The sequence below is a fragment of the Dryas octopetala genome, chromosome 1, assembly GCF_963921425.1.
Source record: "Dryas octopetala chromosome 1, drDryOcto1.1, whole genome shotgun sequence".
Classification (NCBI taxonomy): domain Eukaryota; kingdom Viridiplantae; phylum Streptophyta; class Magnoliopsida; order Rosales; family Rosaceae; genus Dryas; species Dryas octopetala.
In genome coordinates, this window is record NC_141366.1 from 10,906,765 (window position 1) to 10,921,701 (window position 14,937).

At 38.0% G+C, this 14,937-nt stretch overlaps 2 protein-coding genes and 1 pseudogene across 6 annotated transcripts; 1 reads left to right on the top strand and 2 right to left on the bottom strand.

Moving 5' to 3' along the window:
* Positions 1 to 387: 387 nt before the first annotated feature.
* On the bottom strand, positions 388 to 4,863 carry LOC147297749 (G-type lectin S-receptor-like serine/threonine-protein kinase At4g27290). 4 transcript variants are annotated; one of them, XM_086233503.1, is made up of 9 exons: positions 4,505 to 4,863; positions 4,285 to 4,338; positions 2,523 to 3,665; positions 2,256 to 2,390; positions 2,021 to 2,163; positions 1,723 to 1,933; positions 1,372 to 1,609; positions 1,123 to 1,273; positions 388 to 972 (listed from the first exon to the last, which is right to left on the bottom strand). In XM_086233503.1, exons 3-9 carry the CDS (start codon positions 3,598 to 3,600, stop codon positions 649 to 651), a joined length of 2,280 nt encoding a protein of 759 aa, XP_086089629.1. In that variant the 5' UTR covers positions 3,601 to 3,665; positions 4,285 to 4,338; positions 4,505 to 4,863; the 3' UTR covers positions 388 to 648. The 4 variants fall into 4 exon arrangements, with proteins under 4 accessions (XP_086089629.1, XP_086089620.1, XP_086089614.1 ...); XM_086233494.1 differs by having other exon boundaries at positions 2,021 to 2,160; positions 2,523 to 3,823; XM_086233488.1 differs by having other exon boundaries at positions 2,523 to 3,823.
* On the bottom strand, positions 3,853 to 9,892 carry LOC147297750 (G-type lectin S-receptor-like serine/threonine-protein kinase At4g27290). Of its 2 annotated transcripts, XR_015120592.1 has the most exons (9): positions 7,782 to 9,892; positions 7,234 to 7,368; positions 6,924 to 7,066; positions 6,636 to 6,846; positions 6,277 to 6,514; positions 6,036 to 6,186; positions 5,545 to 5,840; positions 4,815 to 4,894; positions 3,853 to 4,338 (listed from the first exon to the last, which is right to left on the bottom strand). XR_015120592.1 is itself a non-coding variant. In XM_086233523.1 (7 exons), the coding sequence occupies exons 1-7, from the start codon at positions 9,055 to 9,057 to the stop codon at positions 5,541 to 5,543; spliced, it is 2,454 nt and encodes an 817-aa protein (XP_086089649.1). In that variant the 5' UTR covers positions 9,058 to 9,892; the 3' UTR covers positions 5,060 to 5,540. The 2 variants fall into 2 exon arrangements, 1 of the variants encoding a protein (XP_086089649.1); XM_086233523.1 differs by lacking the exons at positions 3,853 to 4,338; positions 4,815 to 4,894 and having other exon boundaries at positions 5,060 to 5,840.
* Positions 9,893 to 11,389: 1,497 nt separating this feature from the next.
* Positions 11,390 to 13,785, top strand: LOC147297751 (pentatricopeptide repeat-containing protein At1g20230 pseudogene; annotated as a pseudogene).
* The last annotated feature ends 1,152 nt before the right edge of the window (positions 13,786 to 14,937 follow it).

Below are 14,937 nucleotides of genomic sequence, written 5' to 3' on the forward strand. Positions count from 1 at the left end.
TTTCATGAAGATTCAGCTTTCTATAATTCCATAAAAAAATTAAAAAATTAAAAGTTTGCAAATTTTCATTACAATCAACTAATCATTCACACAAGTTGCTGCCAATGTAGACAACAATAGTTTGTCTTGCATTATTAGGTCATGATCTTGTACTGTCGGGTCTGTCCCATAAAATGCAAATCCAAATAAATTTTCGAAAATAAGTTTTTTTTTGTTAAAGTATTATATTATAATCAATCAACCATGCAAATATACATTCTACAGACTGTCTGAGTGTCTGCAAGCAAGTTGCAGGAGGAGGGTCCTTCTTTGGCTCTCCTGCCACCTGTGTGCCGATGTATGAACTACTTTCCTTCTCAATCAAAGTCAGATCTTCCTCTTTGGCCAAAAAAAAAAGTCAGATCTTCCTCTTCATTTTTAACATCTATTACATTTATGAGAACTTAATTTCAATTTATAAATCTATTGAAATCCTTGATTATATAGCTTACTAAGTTACTATTTAATAATAAAAAAGTTACTATTTAACATATTCTTAAAAAAATAACCAAAAGGAATACTCTCAATTCATTCTTTCCCAGATAAGCCTACAGGCTTCAAGTCAACCTGCCAAACACGTTTTGTGATGGTAGAGGAGGCATTAACAGTTTAACATGCACCAGAATGATCGATGAAGTACCGAGCCAACAATGTAATGGTGAAATTATTTTCTGAACAAGAGTCATGCATCCTTGATGGTGATTCAAGGAGACTTCGTTCGGTGTAAAAGCCAGGCTCCTTTGGTGGAGGCAATGTAATTTCACTGCTCAACATTAGAACCACAGATGACATGGTTGGTCTATCTTCAGGTACTCGTTGCACACATAACAGACCCACATGAAGACACCTTAACACTTCGGATATGGTGCACGAGTCACTTAATGTCTCATCAATCAGTTCCAGTGGTTTATTTTGGATCCAGAGTATCCATGCCTTAAACAAATTGAAAAATATGTTAGTAGGAAGGGTTCCATATCTCTATCCTTCTATGTAAATAACAAATGAAGCATTACACACCCTCTATACTGTTACACGGCATTTCATTGGAGGAGTTGTATAAAGGGCTGAGGGAAAAATACTTACATGTCCAAGAAGGTTAAGGTGGTGATCCGGATGACAAAATCCCCTGTTCTTCTTCCTACTCAGTATCTCTAGCAGTATAACTCCAAAGCTAAATACATCAGATTTCGTTGAGTAAATTCCATCTACTGCATATTCAGGAGACATATAACCACTGCAAAATAAAATTGCAGTGAGAAAGAATTTCAAAACCCCACAATGTAAAATGTAAAACCATAAAGCAATTCTAAGCATTAAAGCATATATACTTACTATGTTCCGACCACTCTATTTGTATTGGCCTGACTTTGATCACCGCTAAATATTTTAGCCAGGCCGAAGTCTGAAATCTTTGGGATAATAATATGATCAAGCAAAATATTGCTAGCTTTCAGATCTCTATGGATAATCCTTAATCTAGAGTCTTGGTGAAGATAAAGAAGCCCTCGAGCAATTCCGTCAATAATGTGGAAGCACTTAGGCCAGTCGAGCAATTTTTTTCTTTCCTGGTCTGAACAATTTTTAAGCAGATTACTTAGTTCAATGCCATATTGAATCCTAGTAGGATTAGTTCAAAAAGGAGAATGATATTACTTATGTGGTTGGCTTTGAAGAAGATCATACCAAAAATAAAGTAGTCCAAACTTCCGTTGGGCATGAATTCATATATTAACATTTTCTCATCTTCTTGAAAGCAACAGCCTAGAAGCTTTACAAGATTGCGATGCTGAAGTTTGGCTATGAGTATAACTTCATTTTTGTACTCTATCATTCCTTGTCCAGAATTCTTTGAAAGCCTCTTTACCGCAAATTCTTTCCCTCCTATCAAAGTACCCTATGTATAATCAGTCAGAAAAATGCATAGAACTTTTCATCACAAAATAACTCAATTTAGTTGCATAAGTTTATGTTACATTGTTACCTTGTAGACGGGTCCAAAACCACCTTCTCCCAGCTTGTTGCTGCTTGAAAAGTCATTAGTGGCATTAGCTATTTTGGTCAAGTCAAATAGTGGTAACTCCATGTCTTCCCTGTCTTCTCCAAAGTAATCCTTTCTTCTGACTTCTGCAAGGAAAACAAGATGTGAACAGCTACACTATCATGATTAAATACTAACACCTTATCCAATCTATTTTTCATACTGTTGAGAAATTAACCTTGATTTCCGAGTTTCTTCTTCCGTTTGTACAAGATCAATCCAACTATTAGCATTCCCACCAGAAAAACTGCAGAGCTGATTAGGATTCCAACTTGCTTTTTCTTGTTGAATTTGCTCTTTTTCTTAATTTGATCTGAAAGATCACACAAAATAAAATTTATATGTGAGTTGGAGAGCAATTTCTCATATTGCAGTTAATTGTGATTCTAACATAACTTATTTCAGCCATACTTTGCATAACTGCAAATAAAAGTTTAAAAGCTACCTAGTTCTGAAGCTGCCATCCGTATATAGATATCTTGACCACTACTAGGAGCGAATTCTCTTATGTCAGTGAGGTTACCAAACCAAAGCAAGCAGCCACTTCCTCCTTCCCTGATATCTAAATTTGCATATGCCGTACATGAGCAGTTTTCCAAACACAATCCCTTGCATTCCTTGAGGCTCAGGCTCTTGTCAAACTGTGAAGAAGATGTGTCTGGCAATTTAACCCTAGTTTGCTTTAGGAAACCATCTCCATAGCTGCAAGCCAATGGAGTCTTTCGAACACACCCATCAGACCAATATCCTGAATTCCAATCTTTTGGAGATTTTGGTACAAATCCCTTCAAGCATGCACATAAGGGAGAGTTATTGATATTGCAACTTGTAAATGCACCACACAAGGCATAATTTTCACACTGATCTGCTTGGAATGTAGAGGAAAGTTCCCAACTGTGTGTTTGGTCCACCCATGTGAACCGTTGTGCAATGCCTAATGGGTTCAATGTATATATCGACAACAATGACCTGTTTAGGAGTCTGTACTCATAATAGACCTCATCCTTATTCAACAAAAATTCATACTCAGGTATTGGGTTTGGTTGTCTTGGATATCCTGTTAACCGAAGACCGTTCAATGACCCTCCTCTAGCCTGTATCTTACCTCCCTTCATGACAACAATCTGTGGGAGACCGCGAGGATTCATCCGCAGTGAAAAATCTCCTGGAGCAGGATCTTCTGTGCTCTTCCAAGACGAGGTATACCGATCCAAACCAGTAACAAAGTTCCAACCAATCTTCATTTCTGGTAGATATGTGTCACAAGGATAATCAAAACTCTGCCACAAGAAGTTATAGAGGTTGGTTCCATCTTTCACAACAAGATTTCCCGAATCCAAGAGTTGTGATACTGGATTTACTGCAGTTCTTGTTGAATTGGATGACCAGACAATGCTGTTTGAGCTATTGAGAAGAAGTACTAGAACTCCTTGATTAGTGACCTTTAAAACTCCTGAAGAATCAATAAGTGGCGTTTCTCTGTTAGCTACCCATACAACTGTCTCATTGACAGAGTGTACCATATATATTCCCAAGTATCGGCCTTTTGACTGACCAGGGCTAAAGAATCCCAGTTCAAAGCTTCCACCTGCTGAAACTAGAGTTTCACCATCTCTAATATATTGACTTGGAGTAATATTGTCTAATGTATTGGTCGTTGAGGTTCTTAGGAAGGAGAAATTGAAAGAGCAAACAAAAAGTGTTCTCAAGATTTGCATTGATTTTCTGAGACTGTATATCTTTATCCTGTGAAAGTAAGACATAACTTTTGCAGAGAACTTGGGAGAACTAAAGAGTAAAACTAAGAAATATAGTTACTCTGGTTTAAATTGGCAACTATAAATCTAAAATATGCCTCTATATGTCAGTTTTGGCGTTTAGTTCCCTTTCAAATGTCTTTTCTTTCAAGGCTATTAAAACTTAAAAGTGTTTTGTACTTTTGTTGACTTGGGCTTCTTGAATGACCTGACACTTGGGTTTGAAAACTTGTTTCTTTCATGGACTATAGACAGACAGTATAGTTCATTAGAGAAAGTTGGGAAGTGGACCAAATTGTGAGAGGGACAAGTACAACTGCCGACACTGGACCCTCAATGAGTCCATTAGACATGTTCACACAAGGAAAGACTCAATGAAATTGACAAAAACACCAGAGGTGGATTGCATGGAAGCCTTTCAGAATTTTCAAAGAAACTCATGAAAAATACCTCTCTCCCAGCTGCAATGAAGCTTCACTCATGCACAATATTGACCTTTTCAACCTGAAAGAGTCAAAGATCACCATCATGTCAAATATTGTGTGGACAAAGGATCAGTCATGCTCGTGATTGTCAAGATAAATGACTAGATTTTCAAATCAAAATTTGACTTTTATTGAAGAATGAAAGCCTCAGAAACATTAATTCTAGAGCAGAAATTGTTACTTGCCAGAGCATTTTACAATCCTCCTGTGTATAAGTACAGCCCTCATATGCATACTTGCTCTGGCCAAACCATAATAATTTCAGCTTTGGAAAAAATATTTCCATGAAAGCTTGTTTTGGCTGTGCAAATCGGATTCACCACTTAATAATGAACTTAAATTGAACTTCAACTGTGCTAGAACTGCGGTACACAGAGTGGTAATGGTAAATACAGTGAGAAACAATTTAATTTCATTTGAGGCCTATGTGAGCTAGCAAACTGGCTCATCAATAATGACATGCTTTCAAAGACACCTACCAACCTCCCATCTCACCTGAGTCTTTGGTTCCTGAATGTTTATTGTAATTCCGGCGATTTACAACATGCTTGTTCAATCAAACTCCCGAACCAGACCTACATGCATGGTCCGTGCTAACTTTAGTTTCAATTCACAAATTTAATGAAGACTTTGATTATATAACTTACAAGGTTAATAATAAAAATTTAAAAGAATATGGGAGGCTAGTATCTTTGATGGCAGCTTGGTATGTTTTCAATCCCACATTTTGAGAGCTAAAATGACAGCAGTCAGAACTCAGCATAGATTAGACCTTTAATAGAAGTTGTTTTATTTTCTCATCATTGTTCACTTTAAGGGAACAATAGAAAAGTGAAAACCGATCAAGCAATAGAACTCCAATATGAATTCAACAAAACAAACATAAAATTACCTAAATGGATTAAATCTCTCACATTATTTTTCAATTCACAAATTTTCTGGTTGTTTGTTACCACTATCCCTGGGTGATTAGAACAGAGCCAGGTAAACTAAATGGCAAAGCCTATTGCCATTAAATTTTCTTCCATAACCCAAGAATCCCAAATCCTTTCTTTTCTGTTTGCTGTACTGTAGGAACTTCTCCAAACTTATAATTAAAGAAATGTTTATGAGTAATCTCAAGTCATTGTGTCCCATCTAAGCCTACAAGGTTCAAGTCAACCTGACAAACACATCTTTGTGATGGTAGACAAAAGCATTAACAAGCACCAGAATGAGGATCTACCGAGCCTCTAGCAACGTAATGCTGAAATTATTCGCTGAACAGGGGTCACGCATCCTTGATGGTGATTCGGGGAGACTCCGTTCAGTGTAAAAACCAGGCTGCTTTGGTAGAGGCAACATAATCTCACTGCTCAACATTATAACCACAGATGACATGCTTGGTCTGTCTTCTGGTACTCGTTGCACACACAACAGACCCACATGAAGACACCTTAACACTTCGGATTTGGTGCAGGAGTCAAATAACGCCTTATCAATCAGTTCCAGTGGTTTATTTTGGTTCCATAGTGTCCATGCCTTAAAAAATTGAAACATATATGTTAGTAGGATGGATCCATGTCTGTATCCCTCTATGTAAATAACAAACAGAGCAATGTTACATACTCTCTATAGTGTTATATGTCATGCCATTGCAGGAGGTTGCTTGGTTTGCACCGTCTAATTCACTAGTTTCTTCAAAGTAAAACAGTATATCTCATTCTTTATACTTACATGTCCAAGAAGGTTAAGGTGATGATCTGGATGGCAAAATCCCCTGTTCCTCCTTCTACTCAATATCTCTAGCAGTACAACTCCGAAGCTAAATACATCAGATTTCGTTGAGAAAATTCCATCTACTGCATATTCAGGAGGCATATAACCACTGCGTAACAAAATTGCAGTGAGAAGGAATTCCAAAAACAGCACAATGTAAAACATAAACCATAAAACAAGTCTAATAATATATACTTACTACGTTCCAACAACTCTATTTGTATTGGCATGACTTTGATCACTGCCAAATGTTTTTGCCAGGCCAAAGTCTGAAATCTTTGGGTTCATATCGTTATCTAGCAATATATTGCTAGCTTTCAGATCTCTATGGATAATCCTTAATCTAGAGTCTTGGTGAAGATAAAGAACCCCTCGAGCAATTCCGTCAATAATGTGGAAGCACTTGGGCCAGTCTAGCAATTTTTTTCTTTCGTCGTCTAAACAATTTTTTAGCATGTTAATTAGTTAAATGCCACATTCAATCCTAGTAGAATAATTTTAAAAAAGAAGGATGCTATGAATTAAAGGCCATGTGGTTGAATTTGGAGAGGATCATACCGAAAATAAAGAAGTTCAAGCTTCTGTTGGGCATGAATTCATATATTAAGATTTTTTCATCTTCTTGAGTGCAACAACCCAGAAGATTTACAAGATTGCGATGCTGAAGTTTGGCTATCAGTATAACTTCATTTTTGAACTCTCTCATCCCTTGTCCAGAATTCTTTGAAAGCCTCTTTGCTGCAATTTCTTGCCCTCCTATCAATGTACCCTATGGATATTCATTCAGAAAAGTCATAAATTTTGAATCACAAAATAGCTCATTTTAATTGCACCAATTTATGTTACCTTGTACACAGTTCCAAAACCACCCTCTCCCACCTTGTTTCTGCTTGAAAAGTCATTAGTGGCATTAGCTACTGTTGTCAAGTCAAATAGTGGTAACTCCATGTCTTCCCTGTCTTCTTCAAGGTAATCCTGTCTTTTGACTCCTGAAATAGTAGGAGGTCTCTTCAGCATGAATAACTAGCTGTGGACAGCTGCACTATTGAAATTAAATATTGACCACCTTATTTATCCATTTTTCATAGTCAAAATACCTTGATTTAGACTTTTGTGCCAGAATCTTGCAAACATGTATTGTGTCTGAGAAATTTACCTTGATTTCTGAATTTCTTCTTCCTTATATACAAGACCAATCCAACAATTAGCATTCCCATGAGAAAAACTGCGGAGCTGATTAAAATTGCAGCTTGCTTTTCCTTTTTGAACTTGCTCCTTTTCTCAATATTATCTGAAAGATCACAAGTAAAATAAACTTTGCATGTGATTTGGAGCAATTTCTCATATTGCAGTTAATTATGACTCTAAACTAACTTATTCTGGCCATACTTTGCATAACTGCCAATTAAGCATCATGTCCAACTGCAGAACCAACCTCCACTTCTGGTTTTCATGGTATTACTTGTGGCTACAAGAACACAAAGTTCTGCTTGCTTATGAGCCTAGATCTAGGAAAACTCATTAATTTTTACCACACTGCTCCTAACTGCTGCCCCCTCAACCCCACCTCCAAAAGAAAAAACAAAAAGACAAAAAAATAGAAGAAAAACTCATTTTCCCTTAAATTCAGAAAATATTGTGATAATGTTATCCACTATTGGAAAGAAAAACAAAAAGAAGATAAGATAAAATTGTAAAAGCTACCTAGTTCTGAAGCAGCGATTCGTACATAGATGTCTTGAGCATCAGAGGTGAATGCTCTTATGTCAGTGAGGATTCCAAACCAAAGCAAGCAGCCACTTCCGCCCTCCCTGACATCTAAATTTGCATATGCCGTACATGAGCAGTTTCCCAAACATAATCCCTTGCATTCCTTGAGGTTCAAGCTCTTATCATACCAGGAAGAAGAAGTGTCTGGAAATTTAACTCTACTGTACGTAAAGAAGCCATCTCTATTGCTGCAAGCTAACGGAGTCTTTCGAACACACCCATCAGACCAATATCCTGAATTCCAATCTTTTGGAGATTTTGGTACGAATCCTTTCAAGCATGCACATTGGGGATTGTTACTGACGTTGCAGCTAGCATATGGACCACACAAGGCATATTTTTCACACTGATCTGCTTGGGTTGTAAAGAAAAGTTCCCAACTACGTGTGTGGTTATTCCATGTGAACCACTGTGCAATGCCATATGGGTTCAATACATATCTCGAGAACATCAACCTGTTCAGGAGTATGTACTCATAATAGACCTCATCCCTACTCAACACAAATTCAAACTCAGATATTGGGTTTGGCCGTCTTACATATCCTGTTAATTCAAGGCCGTTCCATGACCCTGCTCTAGTCTGTATCTTTGCTCCGTTCATTACAAAAATCTGTGGGAAACCATGAGGATCCAACCGTAGTGAAAACTCTCCTTGAGCAGGATCTTCTTCTGCACTCTTCCAAGACGATATATACCTTTCTAAACCAGTAACTAAGTTCCAACCAAGCTTCATTTCTGGTAGGAGTGTGTCACAAGGATAATCAAAACTCTGCCACAAGAAGTTATCAGGGTTAGGTTCATTTCCATCTTTAACAACAAGATTTCCCGAATCCAAGAGTTGTGATACTGGATTCTCAGCAGTTCTTGATGAATTGGATGACCATATGATGCTGTTTGAGCTATTGAGAAGGACTAGAACTCCTTGATCAGTGACCTTTAAAACCCCTGAAAAATCTTCAAGTGGTGTTTCTCTGTTGGCTACCCATACAATTGTCTCAGTAGAAATAGTGTACCATATTCCCAAGTATCGGCCTTTTAATTTACCAGGGGTAAAGAATCCTAGTTCAAAGCTTCCACCTGCTGAAACTAGAGTACTTTCACCATCTCTAATATATTGACTTGAAGTGATTGTGTTTAATGTATTTGTAGTTGAAATTGTAAAGAAGGAGAATAAGAGCGAGCACACAAAAAGGATTCTCAAGGCTTGCATTGATATTCTGATTTCTGATCAGAATGTATATCTCTTAGGCTACGTTTGTTTCACCGTGCTAGCCGGTGCTAGCTAGGATTGTGTTAAATAACACAGTAAACCCACGTTTGGTAAGGCCCGGTATTATTTTAAATGAGACTATCTAGCACCGCTTCTTCTAAAACACCGGGTTGGTAAATAGCGAGGGATGAAAACACCTCGCTATCTAAGAACCGGATTAACGCTAAAGGAACCTCGCTATCTAAGAACTTGTTCCTGCAACTCAGAAAGACCAAAACAGAGGCAATTGATTTGTTGATTAACTGGTTCCTGCAAATCAGAATACCAAAATTGGTTCCTGCAATTTGGGGCTTTTTGATTTGAGCACAATTGACCACATGCATTTACACCAATGGAAAGAGCAGAAAGAGAGGATAAAAGCCCATTGAAGATCGTCGCCATCCGCCGTCGGAGTCGCCGGAGATCGGCAGAGGGAGGTCGTGGCTTTGGAGCTTCGATTCGGCAATTGTGGTGGTCCGATGAATGATCAAAAGCCACCTTTGGGTCCAGCTCGATGAGAGGAAGAAGCTGGTACCAACGGGGACTCACGACGTCGCCGAAAAAGAATGGTCGACAGCGGAGGTCGTCGACTTCTCCGATTTTGAAACGCCATCATCAGCAGACATAGGAGGAGAAGATGGCGCGGAGAGAAAGAGAGATTGAGAGAGAGAGAGAGACAGAAAGAAGAAAGAGATGATGGTTTTGGTTTTTTGCTTGAGTGAGATAAGAAGGAGATGAAGGATGGCGTTGGGGAGAGGGAAATAGAGATAAATGAGGGAGGGAGTGAGAGTGACGGCCTGGGAGGTTGGGAGTGAGTTTTTCTATTTGCTTTGCCTTCTTATTTGTTATCAATTACAATTTGTTATCTGAAATGGTAGTGTCTTGGGAGTGAGACTTTTGTTATAAAAGCATATTTTTTTAATAAAATACATAAATAAATTTATATTTTTAGGCATTAAAATTAATAAAATTTATTTTGATAATTAATATATTTTATTTATTTATAAATTAATATAATTATAACTTAGTCCGACCATACACCAAACACAGGATAATGTTATTTAGTTTATCCAACTTCATAGTCCGACACAACACCAAACACAGGATAACATTAGTCCAGCTTACTCCAGTCCAACACTATCCAGCATAATCCATAAGAATAGTCCAATCCAACACAGTCCAGCGTGCCAAACGTAGCCTTATAGTCTGTCTTATTGAAAGAAAGTAATACATAATATATGCAGAGGAGTTGGAGGAAGTAAAAATGGAAAATCTTAAGCTTTTGATTGGTCTATTAGCTTGGCTTAGTCTCTATAAATACTATTTAAAAGTAACCATGATAAGGCCCTACCTTTTTTATTTTCATCTTTACCTGTAGATGTACTTTTATTTGCATATATTCTTCATACTAATGTGAAAATTATAGAGGAGTACGGCATGCGTTTTACCAATTTTCTTTCAGAGGATGCTTCTACCAGACAGTACTCTAGATTGCCAATGAAATAGAAATTTAAGACGCAATATGTTTAGTCACTGGTTTACCTACTGATGATCATTTGTCAACTATTAATATGCTTCTTTTTATATGTCTCTTTCAAGTGTCTTTTCTTTCAGGGCTATTAAATCTATTTTCAGACTTGGGTTTCTTGAATGACATGACACCTTGGTTTAAAAATCTTTTCATTGAAATAAACTCATAAATTCATAAACTAATAGACATGTTGTTCACAAGAGGAAGACTAAATGAAATTGACAGGCTGATAAATTTACCAGAACAACAAAAGTGGGCTGCCAAAAAGCCTTCGAGAATTTTCAAGGGAACTCATATGACAAAGACCTCTCCCAGGAGTAGGAGAGGCATATACACCGTCCCATGCAAGTTTTTATCCTCTCCCAGCTGCTATGAAGCTTCACTTGTGTTTCAGAAAATCCTATGTATGTCTTCCTGTAAACATATTGACCAAATCAAAAATGGATTTTGGTTCACGAATGAAAGCTTTGGAAACATTATTTGTAGAACACAATTTTACATGCCAGAGTATAAGTATTAAGTACAACCCTCACACGCATACTTGCTCTGGGCCACAACAATTTCAGCTTTGGAAATAGTAATATTTCCATGAAAGCTGGATTTTGCCATGCATATAGTATTTTGTTTTTTGTTACATTGGAGGGAATCAAACTCGACTCAACTTAATCATAATTCATTACCCTACCTATGCTTACCACTTGGGCTAACATGTACCCCAAGGGTTTATGCATATTGTAATTATCAATTAGAACTATATCACAAATTCTCAAGCTCGATCTTACGAAAAAGACGATGATGAGCTTAGCAGTTAGCTAGTGTCAAGCATTAACTCAGCTCAAGCTCAACTGAAATTCAACTGTGCTAGAACTGCCCCTACGCATGAGTGGTAATAGTAAATATAGTGAGACACAATTTAATTCATTTGAGGCCTCTATGAGCTACCAAACTGACGCAGAGTGGTAATAGCAAAACAGTCATGTTACCATTTTTACCTGTCGTGGCACAAAGAAATTGAGCCTTTCAATAAGACACTAGTAAACTTCGACATGCTTTCAAAGATACCCACCAATCTCCCACCTCACCTGACCCTAAGGTTCCTGAAAGTTTACTGTAATTCCGGCGATTTACAACGTGCCCGTCACCTGTTCGATCAAATTCCCGATCCAGACCTACGTGTATGGACCGTGCTCATTTCAGCCCACACGCGACTTGGGTTCTTCAAGGAGTCCATAAAGCTTTACACTTCACTGAGAGCTCGCAACATTGTTCCCGATAATCTTCTACTTCTCTCGGTTGCTAAGGCTTGTGCCGCTCTGGGTGATCGTAGAAATGCTGAAGAATTCCATGACGAAGCAATTCGATTGGGGTTTCGTTCCGATATCGCTTTGGGCAATGCTTTGGTTGATATGTTTGGGAAATGTAAACATGTTGATGCGGCAAGACAGGTATTTGATGACATGCCTGTGAAAGATGTGGTTTCGTGGACCTCTCTGTGTTCTTCTTATGTCAACTGTGGGCTACCCAGACAAGGTTTGGTGGCTTTCCGCGAGATGGGGTTGAATGGAGTGAGACCCAATGCGGTGACCGTGTCTTCTATCCTACCCGCTTGCTCGGAATTGAAAGATTTGAATTCGGGAAGAGAGATTCATGGGTATGTGGTAAAACATGCAATGGCAGAGAATGTATTTGTCAGCAGCGCGCTTGTGAACATCTATGCTAGTTGCCTAAGCATCAAGCAAGCTCAACTGGTGTTTGACATGATGTCTCAACGAGATGTTGTGTCCTGGAATGCACTTTTAACAGCTTATTTCTTTAACGGAGAATGCCAAAAGGGTATTGATCTGTTTCTTCGGATGAGAAAGGAAGGTGTCAGATTGGATGGTGCTTCATGGAATGCTGTTATTGGGGGGTGCCTGAATAATGGGCAAACCGAGCAGGCGTTGAAGATGCTTGGGCAAATGCAAGAGTCGGGATTTAAGCCCAATCAGATAACAGTTACCAGTTTGTTACCAGCTTGCAAAGATTTGGAGAGCTTGAGGGCAGGCAAAGAGGTTCATAGTTACATCTTTAGGAATTGTTTGATGGAGGATTTGGCAACCACAACAGCTCTGGTTTTCATGTATGCAAAATGTGGTGAGTTGGAACTTTCGCGGAGAGTCTTCCATATGATGCCGAGGAAGGATACAGTTGCTTGGAATACAATGATCATTGGAAACTCAATGCATGGGAATGGAGAAGAAGCCTTGTTGTTATTCAGAAAAATGTTGGACTCCGGGGTGAAGCCCAATTCTGTTACTTTCACTGGTGTTTTGTGTGGTTGTAGCCATTCACAGCTGGTTGACGAAGGCATCATGGTTTTCGATTCAATGAGGAGGGATTACTCAGTAGAACCTGATGCAGATCACTACTCATGCATGGTTGATGTGCTTAGCCGTGCCAGTCGCCTAGAAGAGGCATATCAGTTCATACAGAGAATGCCAATGGAACCTACTGCTGGTGCTTGGGGAGCATTGCTTGGTGCTTGTAGAGTGCATAAAAACGTGGAGTTGGCAAAACTTGCAGCCAACAGGCTGTTTGAGATTGAACCAGATAACCCTGGTAACTATGTGCTGTTGTCCAACATTTTGGTCACTGCCAAACGATGGGAAGAAGCTTCAGAGACTAGGAAGTTGATGAGAGACAGAGGAATCACAAAAACACCAGGGTGTTCTTGGGTTCAGCTGAGAAATAGAGTCTACTCTTTTGTTGCTGGTGATAGGAGCAATGAACATAGTGAAGAGATATACAAGTTTTTGGATGATATGGGTGAGAAGATGAGAATTGCAGGGTATGTGCCCAACACTGATTTTGTTCTGCAAGACGTGGATCAAGAGGAGAAAGTGGGGAGTCTTTGCAACCACAGTGAGAAGCTTGCTGTTGCTTTTGGGATACTGAATTTGAATGGGCAATCAACAATTCGGGTGTTTAAGAATTTGAGGATATGTGGTGACTGCCATAATGCCATCAAGTTTATGGCCAAGATTGTTGGTGTGCAGATTATAGTCAGAGACTCCTTGAGGTTTCACCATTTCAGTGATGGGGATTGTTCTTGTCGAGATTTTTGGTGATTTTTAGAATTCAGGGTATTGAATGATGGTTAGATTGTTCATTGTTGCTTGATTGATAGAATTTTTAATGACATGATATACTAGTTGACTAATAAATTGATCGAATTAGACTATTAGTGTTGAACACAAATATCCTAATTTTGACGAGACAAACCTATTTAACAAGTACTTATTGAAGAAAATGATTCTTTTGTGTACCTTTTCTATTTCTTGATATAGTATTTTATAAATTATTATAGAATTATAGTATTGTTTTCTTATTGGCCAAAAAAATATATAGTATTGTTTTCTTGATTTTGATTGCATATGGATTGTACAAAGGAACTCAAAAATTGTGTAGCTGATGGTTGGCTTTCTTGGGTTATTCTCTAGATTATCATCTTGTTCGCTGCTTTTAATTTTGGTCACATTTTGGGTTGTTGTAGAGGTGTAATTCTTGCATCCACACATGGTCATTCATATATGATCCATTTAAAATTTTATACAGGCAATTCTATACCAGCAATACGATAATTTTATATGCCAAACCAATGTATACATATAGACATCAGATTGGCATATAGTATTGGTCGTTTATATATTACTCGAATGAGATTTCATACGGATCACATAATAACATCCTGCTTGTGGATACAAGAAGAAAAATGCTATTTCGACCACCCTATTTTAAAATTTCAACTTTACCCTTAAAACAAAAAATTTTAATTTTGTTTGTCGGGTTATTCGACAGTTATCTATCGAAATATTTATGGTTATTCGACAGTTATCTGCTGAACATTGGTGGATTATTCGGTGGATAACTACCGAACAGAAATGAAAAAAGCATTCGACAGTTATCTGTCAAAATATTTGTATTTATTCGACACTTATCTGCCGAACATTGGTGGATGTTTCGGTAGATGACCGCCGAATGGATCTGAGTGATTTTATCATGTTTTTGCAATAAAGAGTAAAATAGGAAAAAAGTTAGAAAAAATATGTTAAGATAGTCAACTTAACAGTTAAGAGTGGTCTGTATAGCCCCACTCATACAAGAATTCTAGTTGAATTTATTTCAACAAAATTAAAATCCTTCAGCCCAATAAGCTCTGGATCAAGTAAGCCAAGCGGCCCAAGCCCATTCAATTAAGAGAGAGTGTTACCCAAGCTGGTCAAATGCGCGTGGACATAAGCAACGCCTCAACGTCTTGGATAACAAAACAT

Excerpts from the sequence above, each read along its gene's own strand:
- LOC147297749 (XM_086233488.1), bottom strand. The coding sequence starts at position 4,605 with ATGGAAATATTTTTTCCAAAGCTGAAATTATTATGGTTTGGCCAGAGC. Across the intron at positions 4,339-4,504 it reads GAGGATTGTAAAATGCTCTG|GTTGAAAAGGTCAATATTGT; the intron begins GCAAGTAACAAT and ends TGACTCTTTCAG. Across the intron at positions 1,274-1,371 it reads AATAGAGTGGTCGGAACATA|TGGTTATATGTCTCCTGAAT; the intron begins GTAAGTATATAT and ends TTTATTTTGCAG.
- LOC147297750 (XM_086233523.1), bottom strand. The coding sequence starts at position 9,057 with ATGCAAGCCTTGAGAATCCTTTTTGTGTGCTCGCTCTTATTCTCCTTC. Across the intron at positions 7,369-7,781 it reads AATCGCTGCTTCAGAACTAG|ATAATATTGAGAAAAGGAGC; the intron begins GTAGCTTTTACA and ends GTGATCTTTCAG. Across the intron at positions 7,067-7,233 it reads GAAGAAATTCAGAAATCAAG|GAGTCAAAAGACAGGATTAC; the intron begins GTAAATTTCTCA and ends CTACTATTTCAG.